Below are 22,841 nucleotides of genomic sequence, written 5' to 3'. Positions count from 1 at the left end.
ACTGATCCTAGCTCATAATGAGTGCTAAACTTAGATATGTATCAATACAAAAAAATATGGATTGACTTGTAGTTGCCATGTTTTAGATACTTAGGAAGATCTTATTTGTGAGGCAAGACTTAGTTTGTAATGTGAAAGGCTTGATAGCAGGACTGGTGATTGAGAGATGCAGCAGTCAGGAGTGCTTGTGGTATTGAAATCAGTATCTCCGAACAGTTAATACTTCCTGTGCAAATTTCAACCCTTTTTGATAATAACATGCGTTGCCCGCTGTCTGTGTCTAGGGTTAGTTTATAATCTCTTCTAATTTCACTTCAGCCCCTCAAATTTAATAAAAACTAGAATTGTCCAAATCTGATTTAACTGTAGCCCACTCTTGGAGTACTCCATTCTTGTTCCTAATTTGCTGTATTCAGTAGATGTTACTTTTCTTGAAGCCTTGTTCTCTTCTTGATTGCAATCTCTGCCCCGTTGAGATTGTGCTCTTCTCTCTTTTAGTCTTTCTTGTTGAATATGCTTTGATTTTTTTTTTTTAATTTTTTTTTTTTACCTTTCCAGTATCTAGTAGGAGTTCCACAGACTACTCCAGATCCCCCTCTACTCTCTATCTGTGGGTAATCTGACCTGCAAATGCAAGATAAAATAGCCACCTTTGTGCTGGTGACTCTCAGATGCAATGATCTGTCAGATGTATTTTCTACCGCAGATAATGAGACTGAATGAACAAACAGATCACTTTATTTCCAGGTCTTAGTTCTTTAACTCCTGGCTGTAATAATTCTACTTCCAAATTACAGCTTTTTTGAAGTAATGCAAATATTGCATCAAAGAAGTAGGCTTTTGAAGTTACATTGATTCAGTGATAAATAAACAGAGATGCCAGAAGTTTATTCTGAAATGCTGTCTGTTCAACAGCTATGTGTTTAAATGCTCTTGTTTAAACCATGATACAATTTTTTCTTGTTTTAAGGAAAAATTTAATTTAAAAACTAATTTTCTCATCAGTTTGATGCAATTGAAATTCTTAGTTCCCAGATCTCTTCCTAGACTTGAAATGGGATTTAAGAGTTTAATTGCTTTGTTTACAGTTAATTCTGTCAGGAAACTAGAAGCTTTTATTTTCTGTTTTTGCGTTGCATAAGACTGCTTAGTTTTAAAAGCAGCATCTATTAAAAGCTGCATCAGTTTTTAAAGCATGCATCTAACCCTGCATCTCCAAAAGCTGAAGTGACCTGATAACTGACCTTATGACCAATAGAACATCCCTGTGCAGCTGTTGCCTTTTAGCATCAAGTATTGATAAAGTGCAAAAAAAATTCCCGATTGTAAAATGTTACATACACTTACAACTAGTACAGTGTTTTGCATAAGGGTGAGTACCAAAGCTTAGATACGCATGAGGAAAAAAATGCTGATGCAGACTGAGAAATGTGAGTGGGCATTAACCTAACTTCTGTGCTTTTTTTAGTTCTGCATTTTTTCCTGGATCTATTTTTTTAGTAGTGTTTATGCTAATAGGTGCCTTTTAGCAGTGATAAAAAACCTGGGATTGAGTGTAATGATAGTATTTGCAAAACAGAAAATTGGAATAATTTTCCTCTCTCTAAGACAGCATTAGTTGTCTTAAAATCCAGAGTGGAGATAGATTTGTCCTTGAAAATAGCACAATTAAGCAAACATACTCTTAGGTAGATCCTTGTCAGCTTTTGTATCAGGTAGTTTAATTTTTTACTAATTTTTTTTTTCAGTTTCATTAAGGTACCGTAGTTTTTTGTTATGACGGGTACTGAAAACCTCTTGCACATGCATATTTACTTTCAAGCCATCTTTTGTAATATTTAGCTTAAAGCCTTGCATCGGGAGAGAGATTTACCACAAATGTGAAGGTGATGATGAAGCTTATATTGGACACTGAGACAAGCAGTCTCCTGCTACTTCTTGTTGCACAGCTGGCGAGTTGTGTATCAACTTTTAAAGACTTTAGAGAGGGTTCAGTGTTAATTTAAGAGCCTGCTATCTTGATTAACACAATTGTTTCATGATCTCCAAATAGACACGGGGTTTCCTGTTTGGGTCACATGGGCAGATTTGTGGAAAGCACACAATGGCAGACTCACACCGGTGCCGGTATGTGCCAAGGTGCTGGTTGCACAGCATCCTCTCTTCAAGAAGTCACGGCAGAATTCTAAAAGTTGTGTAGTCCCAACACCATTTCTTATAACACTCCTTATCATCCAATAAGGAAGGGCACAGAAAATGCTGTAATGAGACAGCCTGTTCTCATGGGGAGCTTCTTAATTCTTTGGTCTGCTTCATGTATGCCCTTATGCAAGGACACTTTCTATTTCCTGTCTATGAAAGGAGGAAGAGTTTGACTGAGGAGTTTGTCAAGGCATAGAAGTATATACTTTCATTTCCACTACCCTGGTAAATCGTTTTGATTAGAAAATGCTTTCTGGTGAATAGTTTTGAATTTTAAAATGCTTTCTGGTGAGGAGCTGTAAGATTGCTGTTCCATGTACTCTTGTCATGTTCATATTAGCAAATTAATCAGAGAGAATTACTACTTATATTCTTTGGCGTTTCCTTAAGTCAAACAGAGTCTGCTTTTTGGCAGAAGCTGTGCCAGTGTTTTAGTGATCCTAGTTATTCTATAATTCTGTTCCTTGCAGTGGTATCAACATATAATTTTCCCTATTCTCTGTTCCATCCAAATACCACCTCTTCCCTAAGATGTTCTGGTTTTCCTCTAAACTTTGTTTTGTCATAGCCTTTCCTGCATAGAAGAAAAAGTCAGTAGAGTACACATCTCTGATAAAACAGCTAATACGACTTATGTTTAATGAAAGAGTTTTCTGAAATAGAAAGTGACTGTATTTTTGAATGGTATTCCATGCAAATCTTTAGATTCATTCTACAGAAGCTACAGCCTTGGAAAACTGTAACATGAAGTCTGGCCATTTGTGCTTTGTTAATTCTCTTCTAGTGGCTCTGAGCCAGATGTCTGAGGACTAAATTCTGTCCCTGCATGTGATCTACCTGAGTGATGGTGTGCTTTGTTGTGTGGGTTTTTCTTTTGCTTGTGTCTTCTAATTGCAGTGCCCAGGCGTTATGACTGTTTTAAGGTGGAGAAATAGTCTTGCTTTCTTTAGTATTAAATAACATTTTCTGTTAAAAATATTGTGGTTCTCAGCCAATACCTGGTTTAAGAAGGACTAACTGCAGTTTTCTTCTGAAGCTATGCTTATGATTATTGTTGACCAAACACAAAGTTTTATTTATTCCCCTATGCGTTCCTCCTCAGGGATTTTGGCTATTGGTCTCATCAATGAAGCTCTGGATGAAGGGGACACTAAAAAGACACTTCAAGCCTTACAGATTCCAGCAGCAAAATTGGAGGGTGTAGCCCCAAAGGTAGCACAGCATTACCAGGATACACTGCTTCGTGCCAAGCGAGAGAAAGCTCAGGTGAGAGATATTTGATGCACCTTTCAAAACTTTTAGGTCTGTGTATTGGGCTTATTGCTGGTCCTGAGAGTGAGGAATTAAAACTGGAAGTGGACAGCTGGGCATTCTGCATTCCATCAACTGATCTCACCCAGTCAAATTGTACTTTCCTATACTAGAGAGATTTGCAGTCAGACTGGATGAATCTTCATGAACTAGAGATGTATGGGTATAAGGACATCAACTACATGAGATGGCTTTCTGCAGCTAATCCTGGGTTCAGATTGAGATAGGTGTCTGTTTTGTGGAAAAATAGCATGCCTCAGCTGACCATGTTCATTCTAGGAGCTCTGAACTTCTGAATTCAAGTGTTCTGCAAGCTGAAGTAATTTTTAATGGTCTTTGTTAAATACAGTTACAGGCATAGCTGTATAGGGCAATAAAAGTTTTTGAAAGTGGAAAAATCTATTAAGTGATAAATTAGAAAAACCAATGAAGCAAAATACATGCTGAAAGTAGTAGCACTTTTATTATTAATCACTTTTTTGAGCTAGTTGTCTTTTTTGTGTAGTTGTTTTTCTTATTAGCCAAGGACTTGTTACCGGTTTGTATGTAGTTTCCACTTTCAACAACTGACTTATGTGTGAAGGTGTGAGGATGGGGAGAGGAAGAACGAGTGTCATTTTACAAGCTTAGGAAAGAGCAGAGTGTGCATGTGTATACACAGCTGTTGGGTTTTTTTTTTCAAGTACTGTGGATGGGATGATACTTTTCTTTTTTTCTGTCATCTCATCTATTTACAAAGCTGTAGCAGACTCTCTGCTTTCGGTGACTCGATTGTTTTTTTTTTTCCTGTTATATAACTCATTGCTCTAAGACCAGTGCAGAATTTTGCAGAGAGACTTAAGATCTAGGTTGTGTTGAACGCTTTTTTTTTTTTTAACTAAAGATAAACCCACGCAGTGGCGATAGCTGAAAACTATGCATTTAAGCAGCTTCCCCAAGAGTTCTGAAAGGGTTAATGTTCCTCAGGAACCCATTTTATGCTGAAGCATTTCCTCCTGCTGAGTCAGAATGAAGTAATGAACTCTTTTCAGTGTGCACTTAAGCTTGTGCCAGGCCATGCTGCTAACTTCTCAGTTATGTGAAATTACCTTATTTAGGCATATGTTCAGTTCAGGGCTTCTCTCAGCAGCATGGCAGTGATTTCAGGTGTTGGAAGATCATATTATGAAGTAACATTATGAGGAAATCAGTCACTGGCTGAAGGCAGCTGTTACTTGCTAGCTAGTGATGTCTGTACCTTGGGGCCAAGAGGGATGGTAGCTCACCACAACAGGTTGTTCAGTTGCCTGTGTGGGTGGGGAGCTGCTTGATGCACATTTCACATGTGATGAGGAGGGACAAAACTAGCAGACTCTGTAGTATGTTACACTGTTTGTACCTTCCAGAAAGCCTGTGACAGTAGATATAGAGATGGAGAGAATAGTTTTGGTAGTGGGCTGAATTTTGCTGGTAGGGATTACATCAGAGGAAGTTGTTCCTTTGATTATTCTCCCCCACTCCCTGGACTGGTATTTTGCTGTTGTGGGTACTGTGACTGTTTGGGCTTTCAGATGAGATCTGCCTGTGCATGACATGTTAGTCTCTTCAATGAAATATCATTAAATATGTCCATTTCTGACCTACAGAACTGTGGGGAAAATGCAGAGGGCGTGTTAAAAAAAAAAAAAAAAGTTCATTTTTAGTCTGTCCCTGAAGCTCTTGAACACTGTAAATAGTGGCTCTTTTGTTCTGTGTGATTATTATTCCATACCAAAAGTAAATGTTTCCTGTGTTCTGTTTGTACAACCAGAGTTATCCAAGGAGTGCAGTTGCAGCTTAGCATTTCTTTCACCAGTTGCATAGAGGAAGCAGCAGTGGGTGGGAAGAAGCTGTGCTTGGCAACTTCAGGGTCATTGTTCTTTTTTTGTATTTTGGGACTTACTAAACACTTGTCTTTCCCCTTCTTGAATCTGTTAAAGAATTAAAGCTCATCTCTGACTGTCGCATGTGTACACCCAGCCACAATATGTACAACATTTTTTATTTGCTAGTTTGTACAGGCTTATAAACTTTTGTCGACCGGGACAAGAATAGCCTGATGTGGCATTTGTTACCTGAGAGGTTTTAGCTGCTGCACGCAGACTTGCATTGGCACCTTTTTGTTCTAAGAACTCTTTGTAGGCATGTTCTGTTGAAGGACTAACTTGTGTTCCTGAAAAGCATGACCAAGCATGGCTTTCGGACTAACTGATACCAAGTCCATAGCCTTGTGCTCTACTTGCTTGTTCAGAGTGATTCCCACTGACAGACTTTATTCTTTGTTGAGAAGAGCTTTTGACTGGTAGAAGGTACTAAATCTGGAAATGCCATAGTAGTCTCCGCTAGTCACAAATGCACACAGTGTCCTTGTGTTGGAGTAGACTGAAATACTTATCCTCTCTAATGAGGAAAACTACAATGTTGGCCATTGTTTAGCATGGGTTATTTTACTTTGCAAAAATAGTGATACTCTTTGCCTCACATGTTCTCTTCAGGACACACAGGACGAAACAGCTGTACTTTGGCTAGATGAAATTCAGGATGGGATTCTTAGGGCTAACAAGGACACAGAGGAGTCTGAGAGATGTAAGTATTTCACACACAATACTGCAATTAATGCCCATTATCAACCGAACACTGGTTACTCAAGAAGAGTTTGGGAGCTAGAATTACCATGTGAATGTGTCAAAGGAAATCACATGCAGCACTTAGGTGCTTCTTGTGTAGTCATTTTTCTTTGAAGAGTGAATGTCAGGTTCTTCAGATATTAAATTTGTTACCTGTGGTGGGGATATGCCATTTATTGAGTTTTGCATGTGATCATATTTCCTGACTAGGCAAGTCTGTATCCAGTTGTTTGTCATTTGCATTTAGTTGTGTGTCTGTGGATTGTTGGTTAGATTTGAGAATGTACACATGCACACTTTAAATGCTGTTTTCTGGTGCGCATTACCTTTTGTTTGTGGGACATACTGTTGTCTTGGTTCTATGAAGTGTTTATACTGTACCTCACATCTTTTTCAAATACAGATAATAGTACCCACCAGTGATACCCACTTTTGCTCCTTAGCACCGAGTGCAGGTGGACTGATCCACCCATTGTTACATCCCAGTCTCTGTACATCTATACTGATGTCTTTTTTGCCTCCAGAAACAATGAAGTAACTACTACTCTCTGCTTAACTTGGGTTTGTCTTTTTTTTTTTTCTTTTAATGGTCTTTTTTGGGAATTTTTGTGTTCCAAACAGAAGCTTTCTCTTTAACAAGATACCAGGGTTTTTAAAGTCTTCTGATACACTGTAATGGCCTGTTCGCTGCAAATGTTGTTTATATGCCTGTTCTCTGTATTTCATGCTTCAGAGAGCCTGTTTTTATGTTTTTAAAGTACAATATTGTTCTGTTTGTATTTACCCTGTATCTCTAATTTTCTGTTCAACAATTGCACCTGACTGCTAGCTTTGCTTGAGTTGTACAGTACTGATAAAGTGATTGTTTTCTTTCTTATTAGTCACCTTATATTTTCCTTGATTCTGTTTCTTCATCTCTGGTATGCTGATAAAGTGTTTTTCTTTCCACTTTCAAAACTTCTGATTTGATGTTAGGCTGATAAAGTTATCCAAACATGCACAGTTGCTTCCTTCTGATTCTGCTTTGAATAGGTAACTGTACTGAAGATGAAAAACGTAAATATGTGTGTATATACACACACACCAACTGTTAAGTCGCTGAGCCCCTGAATGGCAAGATAACCTGTTTCTTTGTGTTACCAAAGTCTCCTTAGGAATTCTCTCCATTAATGAAGCTGTAGACAATGGTGATGTTAGCCAGACTCTGAGTGCCTTGCGTTCACCTGATGTTGGATTATATGGAGTTACTCCAGAATGTGCTGAGACATACCAGCAAGAGCTGTACGAAGTCAAGACAAGAAAAATGGCAGCAGGTGAACCTCAAGTAGCTAACTATTAGTGAAAAAAGATCAAGGTTATTGCATGTGCAATTGGAAACAGAGGTAAAAAAATACTCAGGGGAGAAGTCTTGTGTTACAGGTGGCAATTGTGGATGCTTTGTGAAATAAAGTTTAATAAAAAAATAGCAAACAGTAGAATGCTTTCCACTTGTAGAATGTGTTGTGCTTAGGCTGTTCTCATATGAGATTATTTGGGACTCTGAAACATACCTTGGAGTTCTCTGACTTGGAGGAATGAGCATCTGTATATGTGGATGTCCTAGTTGTAACATTTGTGTGTGGAAAGATAAGGTACTTGTCTAGTTTTGAGACTTACACTGTGTTTTCTGCTCTTAGGGGCCAATGGCAGTGAATGGGTGAAACACTGGGTAAGAGGAGGCTACCATTACTATCATAACCTGCGGACCAAAGAGGGAGGATGGGATGAGCCAGTGAAATTTGTGCAAAATGACACGCAGCTGTCACGAGAGGAGATACAGGTAGGGTAGATGACACACGTTTTCTGAAAAGTTAATGTTCCTACCATTCCCATCCTTGGTGTCTGGGAATGCTTCAACTCCATAGTTATGTTAACAAGCTTAGCAACACATTTATTTCGTTGGGCATGATCAGATAGTTTCAGAAAAATTTCTCGTGTTGGTAAAAAGGTACCTGGACCATGGTATTGTTCTTCACTGAAAGGCAAATTGGAAGTTTCTTGTAAGTGCAGTACAGGAAGCTGATGTAACTAACATCCTGTTTCTTGTATCTCCATTCTCTTTCTCTGGCTCTTCTTTCTATCCTGACGATAATTCAGAGCACCATATCTGGAGTCACTGCAGCATACAACCGAGAGCAATTGTGGCTGGCCAATGAGAACCTGATTATGAAACTTCAGGCTTGCTGTCGCGGATATCTTGTTCGCCAGGAGTTCAACTCAAGAATGAATTTTTTGAAGAAACAAGTCCCAGCAATCACTTGCATCCAGGTAATCATATACTTCGATTATGCTTGAAAGTTGTACTCTGCAGTTGTTTTCTACACACAAACTTGTTGGCAGGTTTTTTTGTCCAATTCAAACAGTTACAGCAGCACACAATTGTCTTCACCTCATTTTGCAAGTTATTTAAAGGTGTTCCCCTTCTCCCAAAGAGTTTTGGTACATTATTTACTTTCCCTTGTCAAAAATAATTAATTAAGTCTTCTGAGGCCTAAGTGGAGAGAGAAAATCTTACATGCGGAGTTTTGTCTATTGTTTTATGATCTGATCTAGTGCTTTGGGAGTAGGGCAATATGTGGTGTGTCTTTATGGGGATAATACCATGTGATTAATAATGGGTTGAAGAGAAACAATAGGGTTTTCAGTACTCCTGAGTAAGAATTTTCTCTTGAAATTTGTCCAGGGATTTGGAGGATTGAGGACCTGAAAGAGAGAGTGGGATAATTCAGCATGAGGTTGGGCACTTTTACAGGAGAAACAAGGAAAAATTTTTCTATGGTGTTGTAATTGAAATGTATGCAAATTAATAGATGCTTTGCACCCCATTACCACTTCATTATTTGAGCAGTATCTGTGCTGTTCCTTTTGCTTAAGTGCTTTGCATGTTAATTTGAAAAGGGCCCACAACAAAATCCCCCAAACCACACTCAGATCATTAAAGTAACACCCTCCCCCTCTAAGTACAGTCCAGCCTGACTTCAGTTCCAAGGATCAGTAGCAATGAGTCTGCACTGAAGGCTTGTAACAGTAAGGTCACAGTTCTTGCCAGCAGCAGCATGTGGTGCATGATCTTGTGAAAAACAGTTTGTCAACTTCACTGTTTTCACTGGATCCATTATCTCCAGTTGTGACTCAGAAGGTCTGGGCTCTACATGAGGTAATATCAAGTTTCCCATGATTGGTTGGTGAAAAAGTTTATGCTTCTCACTGTGTATCTCTTGATAAGCATGTCTCCCTCACATTTTACTTGGTCAAAAGGGAAGTTAGAGGAGCAGAAAGAAGCTCAGATTTGGAATTACTTCTCTTTAATTAGTAAAGTAAGTCAGTGTGCTTGTTTTGTGTTTTCAGTCCCAGTGGCGTGGCTATAAGCAGAGGAAGGCATATAAAATTCGTTTGGATTATCTACGAGCACAAAAGGACCAAGTAGTAAAGGTAGTGAAGGCTTTCTGCTAAATTTTTTGAAGCTTTTGGGTAGTGAACTTTGTAAGGAAGCAATCTGAGTATTTTGGTTATCCTTCTATAGATTCAATCAATGACCAGGATGTATCAAGCCAGAAGACGTTACAGAGATCGACTGCAGTATTTCAGAAATCATGTAAGAGATTATCTTGTTTAAGTGGATTAATTACGTGACTTTTGTGCTCTTTGTAGAATGAGGTCAAGTGCTTTTTTTTTTTTTTTTTTTTTTTTTTTTTTCATCCTAGATAAATGATGTTATAAAAATTCAAGCCTTTATCCGAGCAAACAAAGCTCGAGAAGACTACAAAACCCTCAGTAAGTATTGCCAAGAAGATAAAACTGCTGTGCCTTGAATCTCTTTGTGGGGAGATATTGCTGGCATGATCTGTAACATCAGGACATTTTTGAAGAGTGACCGGGATGAAGATGGTAGGACAGTGCAGAGACTAGGCAGCTTTTCAGGCTGAAGGAAAATTTGAATCCTGCTGTTGCTTTTGCTGCTGAAAAATAGAGCTGTAGCTTTCCAGTTAGCTTTGATGGTGTGGACTATCCTAGCCTGATACTGACTTAGTTCTTTACTGTTTGCTTTTCTCATTATTTACTCAAAACAAAGAATTGAAAATGTAAGAAGCTGTGTAGATGTGGTGGTGCTAATTTTATTCTGGCTGCTATTTTATGTCCTATTTAGACATAGCTAAGGCATGTACTTACTTCTGATTCCCATCACATGATGTTTTCTTGCCTGTTTTTAGTTAATGCTGAAAACCCACCTATGGCTGTGGTTCGGAAATTTGTTCACTTGCTTGATCAGAGTGACCAAGATTTTCAGGAGGAGCTTGAGCTAATGAAATTGCGTGAGGAAGTTGTAACCTTGATCCGATCCAATCAGCAACTGGAAAATGACCTCAATCTCATGGACATAAAAATTGGGCTGCTAGTGAAAAACAAAATTACATTGCAGGTAGGAAATTTTCTGGTGGGAGACCAACTACAGATTGAACTGACCTCAGTTGTAGTTAGCAGGGAGAGCTTCTGCCCTTGGATGTCAGTTAGAATCACAGAATCTGCTCGTTGGACCCATCAGGATCATCAAGTCCAACTCCTGCTCAGGCTTAGCAGAAAACTTGCAGATTTTACTCCCATTAGTCTCTTACTCCATTACAATATGTACTCCATTACAATATGTATCCCTAGAAAGAAAACTGTAGAAAAACAAACAAGACCTGAAGCTAAAAAAGATAAGCCAACACTAGACTCCGGTGACCTAATTAATGCAACAGATTGTGTGTTTGAAGACTTGGAGAACTATATTATTTCTTGTAGTTAAGCAAGTGACATGCCACAGGTTTGCAGCAAGGAGTGTATTGTATAACAAACAGTACTGGAAAACAGCTGCATCTGGGAGACCCCTTGTGTGTGGAAAGGTAGGGTCAGGGTATGCCTACAGCTACTAAAATGAATGCTCTCTCTATTCTTTCTTTCCAGGATGTTGTTTCTCATAGCAAAAAACTTACCAAGAAGAACAAAGAACAGCTCTCTGACATGATGATGCTGAACAAACAAAGGGGAGGTTTGAAGGCTTTGAGCAAAGAGAAGAGAGAAAAGCTGGAAGCCTATCAGCATCTGTTCTACTTACTTCAGGTAAGCAGCTTCCAACAGTGCTTGGTAATCTCTTGTCATAGTGTCTTACATGACTTGGCACATTCTTTGCTTATGTACTCTAATGTTGAGCCACCATAGTTCTTAGTGACACCGGCCCGTGTGGACATGCACACTTACGTGATTTTTCTTGTTGTTTTAGACTAACCCAACCTACTTGGCCAAGCTGATTTTTCAGATGCCTCAAAACAAATCCACAAAGTTCATGGATTCTGTCATTTTCACACTGTATAACTACGCATCCAATCAAAGAGAGGAATACCTGTTGTTGCGGCTTTTCCAAACAGCATTGCAGGAAGAGATCAAGTATGTGGTAGCATACAGCATGCTCTTGCAGTTGAATCAGTTTTGGCAGTTGCTCAAATTAAGGCAGTTTTCACATGATGTCTCATGCTAATATGCAGACAAGGCTAAACTGTCACTTCATTGTCCTCTTCCTATTTAATATCTGTTCTATAAAGAAAGAGTTGAGGATGTCTGTTGTGGATGAGTGGATTTTACTTTGGATTTGTACTTCACTCTTCAACATGGCAACTACTTTTAATCTGGGGTTGTTTAATGCAGAGAAAGGTATCTAAAGCTCACAAAATTATGTGTATACCTTGTGATTCATATAGTTTCTTTCTACTTCAGGTCAAAAGTAGACCAAATACAGGAAATTGTGACTGGAAATCCTACTGTTATTAAGATGGTGGTAAGTTTCAACCGTGGAGCCCGCGGTCAGAATGCCTTGAGGCAGATCCTGGCACCGGTTGTGAAGGAAATCATCGATGACAAATCACTCAATATCAAAACCGATCCAGTGGATATTTACAAGTCTTGGGTTAACCAGATGGAATCTCAAACTGGCGAGGCCAGGTACGGAAGCTTTTACTATGCTGTTTTTCTAAACACTGCTTGACTGCTTTGCTCTGCACAGTTAATCATTCCAAGCCATCCTTGGTTTCACTGCATGCATCTGTCCAACTGATCCCGGCTTTCTCATCTCAAGATGGCTTTCGTCCTTGACGTATAAAAATCACACTCTGGAAATTGTGCTGACAGTACTGAAAGGGAATCTCGTTAGGAGATGGAGGAAGAAGTGCTTTGAGATGCTTTCTAACCTAAAAGAAATCATGGTTTAAAAAAAGTATTTGGTAATTGTATTCTGTACCAGTCTTCTCATGTCATATATAGCCTGTGCAAACTGACGTGTTATTTGCAAGCCAAGAGAAAACCTCTTTTGCTGGAAAAGCGTGACATTGCAGTTCTTTTAGTCCTAGCATCTTTCTAGTTAACGTCAGACACTGATGACAGTTGGATTTTGCTACACGATTTCGTGTCATTCTGGTTTCTTTCTTTTTCCAGTGTATGTGATTTGCTATAACTTGAAGTTTCTATTGTGTTCTGTGTTGGTGTGGGGTTGTTTGCTTGTTTTTTTAACATGCTTAAGACACAAGTGGTTCAAATTCTGGACAACAAAAATGCACACAAAGATGTGCTCAGGTCTTCCTCTTTACATGAGACATACGAGATCCTTTATGAATTACCTGGTTTGTCTCTGTCTTCACTGTAATGCTACGCAGTAGTTTCAGCTGATGAAGAAAATATATCTACACATTTGGCACTGCCAATGGCATATTGCATCAATTTTACAGATGGTGATTCAGCTTCTGGTTTGTGTCCAAGCATTTTAATCATTATAATGTTCAAATATGTTGCTTGATTTTTCACCAATTTGTTTGCAGCCTGAAGTACCAGTATGTGTCACAGGTGGCACTTTTCTGCCTCATATGCACATGCTGTAAAAAGATAGTTTTGAGTTAGCTCGGTGTTTTCTTTCCCAGGGAGAGTAGAGGAAGCTTTTCCAGTTCCTTACAGATTAATTGAAGGCAATGCACAGCTCTTGGCAGCCAAGTGTTTCCATGTCAATCTAGAAAGTCTTCTAGGCTGTCCTGAGAAATACCTTCATGTTTGACTTTTTCAAATAGCAAACTGCCATACGATGTCACACCTGAGCAAGCTCTGAATCATGAAGAGGTGAGGATGCGCCTGGATGCCTCAATCAGAAACATGAGGACAGTGACTGACAAGTTCCTGTCTGCCATTGTTAGTTCAGTGGACAAAATCCCGTGAGTCTGGTGTACTGCAGTATTGTCCCTGAGAAGCTGTGGGTGGGTTTGTGCTTGAAGCAGTCTTATTTGCTGTTTTCTTTCTCTCTAAGTTATGGAATGCGTTTCATTGCCAAGGTACTAAAAGACTCCCTGCATGACAAGTTTCCTGATGCTGGTGAGGATGAGCTTCTGAAGGTAAGGGTCTGAAAACCTTTGTGAGTAATTGTCAGCCCAATTGGCTGTGGCAGGCACATCTCATTCTCCTTTGTTGGGTGTATGTGTGGAGAGGAGTGCACGTCAACCAATGTAAAGCTTATTTATCTGCTTCTATGGGTAGAAAATGTTTCACATTGGGCTTTTGATTGTTAGCTTCATGTATGTCACCTGAGATGTAATACATTGTTCAGAAGGGGAGATATCCTGTTGCTTCTGCTTTGCTTTTAATATCTCAGGCATTTAGGCCTTTGGTTTTCTTGACTTTTGGGCTATTCTTGCTCCTAGAAAGTAAACCTTGGGTTTGCTGGTTTGATCACAGACAGCTTATTCTTTAAGAAAAAGACAATGACAAGTTAAAAAGTCTGTATGCAAAATTCTGAGGTACCTTATTCGTCTGTTTCCAACACTTCAGGGTGTTTTGACAGCAACGTGTTGAGAGAGTCACTTCACATGATGTCTAGTCCATTTTGTATTTTGCATTTCAGTAGTTCTGGAGAACTAAAAGGATCCTAATAGTAGGTGCTCCCAGATGAGTGTAGCTTTGGCCTTTTTGATGAAGTATCCTGGAATTGTGGCTTTTGGTAATTGTAAAGGCCTTTATATCCATGAATGCTTTGCTTGTTATTGAAGTTTGGATCTTAGAATACTTCACAACATCTCTTTACACTTCTCTGCCTCTGCTTCATTACTAAATAATTACCAATCTGAATGCTGTTTTCTTCTCTCTTCTAGTTCTGTGCTTTCCCATTCTGAGACATCGATTCTTTCTATGCAGGTGAATTAATTTCTTCCATCTGTAAATTAAGGTGGAAAAATGCAGTTTTCATTAACCCTTCTGATAACTGTCTACATGAAAGTCAAAACTGCAGTTGTGTGCAATTGCTACCTGTAGATTTTTTTATTTTTTTTTTAGCTGCCAAAGTTACCCCGATACCTATTCTTCTCCCCTTGCAAGTTTGAAAGTTTATTAATATGGTTGCTTTCACAGATGTGTTTTCTTGTTACTGGTGGTACACATCTTTGACTGTTGCCTTCCCATGACACAGTCATTGAGAGTACAGCGGGGGCTTGTATGAAACCGTTGTCAAAAACATGACCTCACTGAAAGAGGTTAATAATTTCTGGGGCTTCGCATCAATGGTTAGATTTTTTTTTCCCCTCTGATTTCAGTTCTTTATTTACTCCCCGGTCTCTCCCGTGCATTTAAATTATGTGGAAAACAGGTGAAGCCAAGATTCAGTGACCTGGCTCTGCAAATTTCTTTGAATCACGAGAAAATACCAGAGCATACAGTGTGAGAACTATCACTTCACATCAGCATGTTGGGTTAATTCTTTTTCGTTGCTGGAATTACTTTTGGCAAAATATCAGGTACAGGTTAGAAGTGCATTTGGGAACATACAGAAAATGTGACATCTTTATTTTGGTTCCTTGAAGTTTGTTGCTGCTCACGTTTGACCAGGTAAATGAGATTTTGAAGTGTCAAATGCCATTTTTCTTCTGTTCTGATTTTCTTACCTCTGAATTAAATGTGGGGTTTTTTTTGTTACTCTTTCTAACTTTTAACTAAGGATCTGCTGGAAAATGTTGCTGGCTTATCAAAGAATATTTCTGAAAGACAAAAGGGCTTTGGAGAAGTAAAGGAAAGTAGTTTGCTCCGTTTAGCTTCTTGGTGTGCCATGCTTCCTCACCATTTTTGCCTTGTTGGATATAGTGGCTGATGCTGCATGCTTCTCTGACTTAGTTCTTATTCCATAATGAAACTGCACTACCAGGTTTATCTATATCATGACTGTTCTGCCCTCTGTTAGAATAACTCAATTATGTTTACTATTCCTGATGGATTGTCTCATGGTCATATGAGTAGTCTGTTGGGAACCTGTAGTGTCTCCTGTCTGTACATTTTTGTAAGTTAAAGTGTTAAATATTTATGCATAGAAATATCTGCAGCTGTATTGTCCTTTGACTGGTAGTGCTCAGTCTTCACTCTTTGCTTTGACTGTCCTATTGCATCGTAGTGTGTGGTTTTGTTTTTTATTTTTAGTTTATGCTTTTTTTATTTTAATTTTTTACACTGGATTCTTTGGGATAGTATGTGCTTGTATATAGCAGCACAGCAGAACCTTGGAAGGGGCGTCTGGCTTACAAGGAAGTAATGTATCAAATTAATAGAGTAGTTTCAACAGAATTTAGTTGGGCTTTAGGTTGTTCCTTGATGCATTTCTTCTCTATCCGACTTTTCCCAGATTGTTGGCAACTTGCTCTATTATCGCTACATGAATCCAGCCATTGTGGCACCAGATGCATTTGACATCATTGACCTTTCAGCTGGAGGTCAGCTGACCACGGATCAGCGCAGGAACCTGGGTTCCATCGCGAAGATGTTACAGCACGCTGCATCCAATAAGATGTTCATGGGAGACAATGCACACCTAAGCATAATTAATGAATACCTATTGCAGTCATACCAGAAGTTCAGGTAGATCAGCTAATTAAGTTTGAAAGTTTGGCAGAGGGTAACACTGCAAGTAAAAATTAGTAATAATAAATGTTAAATATGATAAACTTTGTCTTTCTCAAATGTACTGCCTGTTGAAAATAAGAGTTTGCACTCTAGGCTGCCATAAGCATCAGCGACTGTGAGATAAAACTGTACCTGTAATTTATGAACAGTACATTATATGCTCATGAGATTGTGAAATCAGGTATCTTTGTGACTCGGTAGTTTCCATCATAAAGGTTGCTTTTGCACACCCTTATTGTGAGACTTTGGATTTGGACAACTAGAATAAATTTTTCTCTCCTATCTAAATCCTTGGTGTAAATGAAAAGTTAGTAGTTCTCAAGAATAAAGTGGGATGGCATTTAGCTGTTCATATCGTTGAAGTAAGCTTTATTCAAAAATCGTGGTGGTATACGTTGTGTTTTCTAAGAGGGAGCAAGGGGTGTTACTGCAGTGGAGGGCAGTACAAGGTGTGAACAACTAGGTTACCAGAGCCATATACCCGTCCTGTGAATGCTGAAAAATGACCTAATGTCAATAATTGAACTTACCAGGTTACTTCTGATGTGTTCAACTAAAGATGACAAGCTGTAGTAATCTGTAATGTACCATAGTTTAAAGAGAGACTGTACCTGGGATTGTTAATGTGGAATTATTGATGTTGATACATCATGTGATTCCTGAGTCATCCTGATTGTTCTTTTCTCCTTTTTTCTGAAGACGTTTTTTTCAGACTGCCTGCGAGGTTCCTGAATTGCAGGATAAATTTAACATCGATGAATATTCTGACTTGGTGACACTCACTAAACCAGTCATTTATATTTCTATTGGTGAAATCATCAATACACACACTGTAAGTACATATCGGTCAAAGTTGCTCCTTATAAGCAGTGCTTATGAAGAAAATTCTGCTTCTAGCTGAAACAAAGAATTACCAAATTCAAGACCAAATGTTGTCTTTTGTAGTGTGAAAGAGCTTGTTGGCTTATAGAATTCAGTAATTTGCTTGTGGCTTTTCTGAGTTTCTTCTGGAAGTATTTGAGTATGTGATAATGGCATAGCTTTGAATGTTGATACTGCTGCTTGAAGTTTAGTGAAATAAAATCTTTTTCAAAAAAATACATCAGCTCCAAGTAATGTGTAGGTACTGTCTAGCAAAGGGTATTCAGTTAACAACATAAATGTTCTTTCTGTTCATCTAGTTGCTCTTAGACCATCAAGATGCGATTGCTCCTGAGCACAATGATCCAATTCATGAGCTGCTGGATGACCTTGGAGAGGTTCCTACAATTGAATCCTTAATAGGTGATCTAATTTATTGTCTTTCAATGAGCATGTTTTATTGTCTGTATACATTCCTCTCAGATGGTATGTTAAATGATGTGTGTCTCTAGGGATCTTTTACATATGGACAAGCAACATTTTTTCCTTCCTTTAGAGCTTTTTTTCCATATGTTAAGAATTTTATCCTTTTTATTCTAGCAGGGGGAGGAAGGAACTGATGTTACTCATCTGTGAAAGCTATCTAAATATCTGAGCTGTGGCTCAGTGCTTCAGGATGTAACAAGCACTGAAAAGTTGCACAAGCTTCTCTCCTTCCATGGTTTCTGTCTTGCATCTGCTCGAAGTGTGAAATCTAGTGTGTGTGGGGCAAATGGAGAGTGTCTTTTGGAGGGGATGCTTTCACAGCAAAATGCTTATCTTGAGCTCACTTGTTGAGAAAGGTTGGAACTTTTTAAAGGAATGGTTGTTAGCACATTTTCTTCCGAGCCCTGGCAAAGAACAGAAGTGTTATCTGAGCAATCTTATACCTTGAATTTAAGGAGAACTTGCCTACCTTCCCCATTTAATTTCTCTCGCATGCATTGTATCAATGTGGATCATATGTCAGAGTTGATTCTTTCTGCAGCCCTTTATTAAAGCAGGTGGGAGAGGAAGCATCCTAACAATTGTTCTGGTGAAAGTTCAGAAACAATTACAGCAGGAAAATTTCCTTTAGACAGGATAGCTTACTGTGTTTAATAGAAGATGGTTGCCAACAAGGTCTTTGTTCTTAGCTTGGAAAATTCATTCTCATGAGGACACAGACATAGAAGCATGGTCATATTTTTATTTATGAAGTATTTCTGGCAATTCATCTACTCTCAGTTGGAGAGTGAGATGCTGCAACACCGTGTGGAATATATATCCGTCATTAAGGCGTACAAACTCTAGTGACTTCTTAGTGCCTTTCTGGCTGGTGCATTCTCTGTTTTGTAAAGAAAAAGTATAACATATTAGATGATGCTTCTAAAAGTCGTTCCTGGCTTTTAAAGTGTCCTTTTGACCATACAGGAAGCAGTGTAATTTTTCTGTGGTCTGTTATGTAGGGAAAAATGACGAAGTGTGGAAGTCAAAACGTAAAGAATATGGTATAATATATAAACTCTTTCTGCTTGGCAGGGGAAGGGTCTGGCAATGTTAATGACCCCAACAGGGAAATGCTAGCAAAGACTGAGGTTTCTCTCACACTCACTAATAAATTTGACGTTCCTGGTGATGAGAATGCAGAGGTGGATGCAAGGACAATTCTGTTGAAGTAAGTGAAAGGGTAACTACCTGGTATGTTTGTAAAGAGGTGGAGGAACCTGAATTTTCACAGTTAGTGTGCATGTGAAAATAAAAAGCCTTGAAGTGTAATTTAAACAAGTTTGTGACTGTTAATTCAAATACATTTCTAGCCATGTTCTTTCAATGCTCTGGCTGTCAAATTTGTCCCTGTTAGTTCTTTGTCACTGTTGAATTTGTCATTCTTTAAAAATCTATCTTGAGTGGTTCTGGCAGGGAAAACTCCCAAAAAGAAAACTTTCTAGATTTGAGTGAGTGTGACACTAGCAGTTGGATTTGCCCATGTGTGAATGATTTGTAAAGAGCATTTAAAATAAGATGCTGTTGCCGCTTCCCTCTTCTGGTTTATGATGCAGACCCCTGCTCTCTGCACTTGCTGTACCCAAACCTGACTGTAGGTGAAGACTAAGCCTTTTGGGGAAATACAGGTGTTACCAGCTTAATGGCAGTAAAACAGTATTTGAGGGATTTCATTATTGCCAGACTCTTTGTTCTGGAGGACTTGGTACTAATACTGACTTCTGGTTACTTTTAAACAGAGCTTTGTTGCTGAGATGTAGAGTACAGCTCCCTGATGTGCTGATGTCTATTTACTTGCAGTGCTGGGGCTGCCTTGGAATATGTCGTGTCGAGTTGTCCCTGTCTGAGGGGGTAATAGGGAGCAAATCGTATGCATTACCTAGATTATTCTTTCAGGAAACCAGTTTCTGGTAGCAGAGTGAAATAAAGTGTTTCTTGGGGTTCTGGTCTGGTAGAGTCTAAGCCTGTGAATACCTAAGTGCATGTCCAGGGGTAACCTGACTTTAGGTGAACCAGTAACATTGGCACAGAACAGGATAGAATAGAACAGTACTGAAGGTCTTTCAATTGTAAGTTTTTCCTCTTGTTCTTTATTTCTTTGCAGCACAAAACGTTTAATTGTTGATGTAATCCGCTTCCAGCCAGGGGAAACGCTGACTGAAATCCTGGGAACTCCAGCTACTGCAGAGCAAGTATGACATGGTTTACATAGATATATGTGGGTATATTTAGGAATCTGCATTTCTTTGTTGCAGTGAAGCTGTCTCCACTGATGGTGGAGCAGTACGTAACAGTAATTAGGAGGAAATATAGTGGAAATAATTTTCTTTTGTGAATCTTGCTCCTCTAGTAGTTAGAAACTTTTTATCTAGAAAACCATTTTATACAGCAGGTAGGCCTCTGTTGGTTCCCATATGTGGAATGTGTTCATCAAACATGGATTCACTGGAGTCAGTAGAGAAACAACCAAGAAAAATGTAAAACTCTTTTGCCAGTGTTAGGTTGGAGGTCAGACAATCTGGGCGGTGTTGTTTCTGGTTTTTTGTGTGTTTTTGTTTTGGCGGGGGGTGGTGGTAGGGTTTGGATTTTTTCTTCACCTTACAACTGATCTGCTGGTGAAACTGCTATTTTTTTTCTTTTTCTTCTTCTAGGAAGTGGAGCATCAAAGAGCTATGCAGAAACGGGCCATTCGTGATGCTAAAACTCCTGATAAGATGAAAAAGTCTGTGTCTGTAAAGGAAGATGCTAACTTAAATCTTCAAGAAAAAAAAGAAAAAATCCAGGCAGGCCTGAAGAAGTTGACAGAACTGGGGACAGTAAATGCAAACAACAAATACCAGGAACTAATTAATGACATTGCCAAGGTACTAATCATAGTGGAGCTTTTTCCACAATTCAGTGTTGTGAAACTGGCATGAGTTTTCAGGAGGATTAAGTTTTGTTGTAACTGATTTACAGACATACAGCCTACCTATTACCCTAGCATTTCCACCTCTTGCCATTTGTGAAGTCCTCCATTATGGGCCATTTGTGTTTTCTCAAATGACTGTTGCCAGAATCTCGGGGAGTTTTAAGGAAAAGCATTACAGCTTGGTGCGGAAGTCGTGATGTGTGATCTTTTTTCTGCTACTTTTCACTAATTTAAGTAAAGCCTCTACAGACTTACACGTGGAAGTTTTGTCCATTAACTTAAAGACATCCGAGCTGTGATTGCTATTTAAATGTACCTGTTCAAGAATACCTAACAATAGAGGGGGGAGCTGAGAAAAACTTGCAAAAGTGATCTAACACTGTTGTACATTGCTATGGTGACCGTGTGTTTTATATCACATGTTTACCAAAAAGCTATTTGGAAAATGTTACGTATGTAAAGTGAATCACAGACAGAATTGTCACAGTTGGAAAAGACCTCTAAGATCACTGCATCCAACTAAATAATTCCCTTTAAGGATCTGGTTAAAGTTAACTGTATTTCAAAAGATAGAAGTCACCTTTAACACGATGTTTTTTGTTCAGATGTTAGGGTTATGTATCCTTAAAGACAGCTCTCGAACAAAGAAAGATAAGGAAGTCTGTGTTGTGCTTAGGATGTAAGGTACCTTTCCAGCTCCACAGTGGCAAAAATTGCTGTCTTCCTTTAGATCACTTTCTGTCAGTGAGCACTCTAGTCATTAGACCTGTCTAAATGCCTTAGAGCGCTTCTAGTCACTTCAAGTAGAAGTTTTGAGAAAGCAAAAAGAAGGTTCAAATTAATTGCTTTGTGTAGAGTTTAGTTCAAAAAACTGCGCAGAAAAGTGGTGCAACTTAAACTGTTGCGACTGAGAGTTCCAGTTTGTAGCATGAACCAACATTAAGCAAAATCAAATGGTGTGTTTGAAGATTATGTGCTCTTCAGCCAACTGGAGAGCTTGAATGACTTTAAGTCTCTGTGTGTCTTCTCCTGTGGTTCAGGATATCCGAAATCAGCGTAGGTACCGTCAGAGAAGAAAGGCAGAGCTGGTCAAGCTGCAGCAGACATACAGTGCCTTGAATTCCAAAGCTACTTTCTATGGGGAACAAGTGGATTATTACAAAAGCTACATCAAAACCTGCTTGGATAATCTGGCCAGCAAGGGCAAGTAAGTGTCTTGGAGACATGCCATGCCTGAAGTAGGAAGCATTTGTACATTGTTGCTGGGAACAATTGTAAAACCATCTCCTCAAAGCTCCTCACCAAAGCTCTGTACTATAGGGGTAGCTCTAGAAAGGGGTCTCAGCAGTGGTGGGTAGTGCTCCAAATGAGGTCAAGAAGATGGACCTGAAAGAACTTTGGTCCCTTGTGGAGAGGGGACTGGAGAGAGTCCATTGGCAACGAAGCAGATTGCCCATAATGCACATGGTGGTCAGTGAGTCTGTCCTGCCACCCTTTCTAGGAGCAGAGAATTAAAATATCTAGGAAAGCACTGATAATGAATTGTCCTCTTTTTATCCTAAATAGAGTCAGTTGTTGTGCAAGACAGTTTAGATTTTCCTTAACCAAAAAAAAAAAAAAAAAAAAAAAAAAGACAGGTCTTCCTCCTCAGCAAGATGCAGCAAGAGCAACTGCTGGTGAAAATTGAAGCAAGAAAGTTTTGTTTTTTAATAATCTCAGCCTTCTCCATGTCAGTTGTCACTGGATTGCCTAATGATAGATGGTGCAGCTTTCTATGAAGTACCATGTGGTAATGTTTTGGGTATTTTTTGTTTGGTTTTATTTTCTTCTCCTGTAGCATAGGAGCTATGGGTAAATAGTGAAAAATCAAAGATCTGATATCAGCTACAAGTGCTTTCTGGATAAACTCACTAGTAGAAATATATCATCAATGATCTGCGTTACTTATAGTTAATTAGCTATGATGGTTCTGTCCCATCATCCAAACAGGAACGCTTACCATCTGAAATCTCTTTACTCATTTGATCATCTTGTGATTTTGTTGTTGTTTTTCTGTTTTTTTTTCAGGGTCTCTAAGAAACCTCGGGAGATGAAAGGCAAAAACAGTAAGAAGATTTCTCTAAAATATACAGCAGCTCGACTTCATGAGAAGGGAGTGCTGTTAGAGATTGAGGACCTGCAAGGTAACCAGTGAGTATCTTTTAAAAATCCTTTTGGAGTTAAATTACCTTCTCAGAGGAAGAGGAACCCAAATATCCTATATTCTCGTTTCTCTGAACCTAGTCTAGGTGCTGGAAGTTGAGGAACAGAAGCTTTGAGATTGTGACAGACTGTCTTGCAGTTTTGTTCTTGGAACTTAACAGTGCTGGTAGACTTAGCTGTTAAAGGCATTGTTT

General features: G+C 38.9%; 1 protein-coding gene across 2 annotated transcripts in view; it reads left to right on the top strand.

Moving 5' to 3' along the window:
* Positions 1 to 22,841, top strand: part of IQGAP1 (IQ motif containing GTPase activating protein 1) — a 49,756-nt gene that overhangs the window by 23,792 nt on the left and 3,123 nt on the right. For both annotated transcript variants that reach the window (XM_071753947.1, XM_071753948.1), the window contains exons 15-36: positions 3,305 to 3,468; positions 6,027 to 6,117; positions 7,304 to 7,471; positions 7,835 to 7,977; positions 8,295 to 8,465; positions 9,546 to 9,629; positions 9,721 to 9,792; positions 9,902 to 9,971; positions 10,409 to 10,617; positions 11,142 to 11,297; positions 11,458 to 11,621; positions 11,949 to 12,173; positions 13,286 to 13,426; positions 13,519 to 13,603; positions 15,871 to 16,103; positions 16,848 to 16,980; positions 17,330 to 17,432; positions 18,570 to 18,705; positions 19,639 to 19,726; positions 20,186 to 20,398; positions 21,486 to 21,652; positions 22,513 to 22,635. In XM_071753947.1, coding sequence (XP_071610048.1) covers positions 3,305 to 3,468; positions 6,027 to 6,117; positions 7,304 to 7,471; positions 7,835 to 7,977; positions 8,295 to 8,465; positions 9,546 to 9,629; positions 9,721 to 9,792; positions 9,902 to 9,971; positions 10,409 to 10,617; positions 11,142 to 11,297; positions 11,458 to 11,621; positions 11,949 to 12,173; positions 13,286 to 13,426; positions 13,519 to 13,603; positions 15,871 to 16,103; positions 16,848 to 16,980; positions 17,330 to 17,432; positions 18,570 to 18,705; positions 19,639 to 19,726; positions 20,186 to 20,398; positions 21,486 to 21,652; positions 22,513 to 22,635 — 3,139 coding nt within the window. The remainder of the gene's footprint in view (positions 1 to 3,304; positions 3,469 to 6,026; positions 6,118 to 7,303; positions 7,472 to 7,834; positions 7,978 to 8,294; positions 8,466 to 9,545; positions 9,630 to 9,720; positions 9,793 to 9,901; positions 9,972 to 10,408; positions 10,618 to 11,141; positions 11,298 to 11,457; positions 11,622 to 11,948; positions 12,174 to 13,285; positions 13,427 to 13,518; positions 13,604 to 15,870; positions 16,104 to 16,847; positions 16,981 to 17,329; positions 17,433 to 18,569; positions 18,706 to 19,638; positions 19,727 to 20,185; positions 20,399 to 21,485; positions 21,653 to 22,512; positions 22,636 to 22,841) is intronic.

This window comes from Heliangelus exortis, chromosome 11 (genome assembly GCF_036169615.1).
Source record: "Heliangelus exortis chromosome 11, bHelExo1.hap1, whole genome shotgun sequence".
In the NCBI taxonomy this organism is placed as follows: Eukaryota; Metazoa; Chordata; class Aves; order Apodiformes; family Trochilidae; genus Heliangelus; species Heliangelus exortis.
Note: the sequence above shows the minus strand (reverse complement) of the source record. Positions and strands in the feature narration are given on the sequence as shown.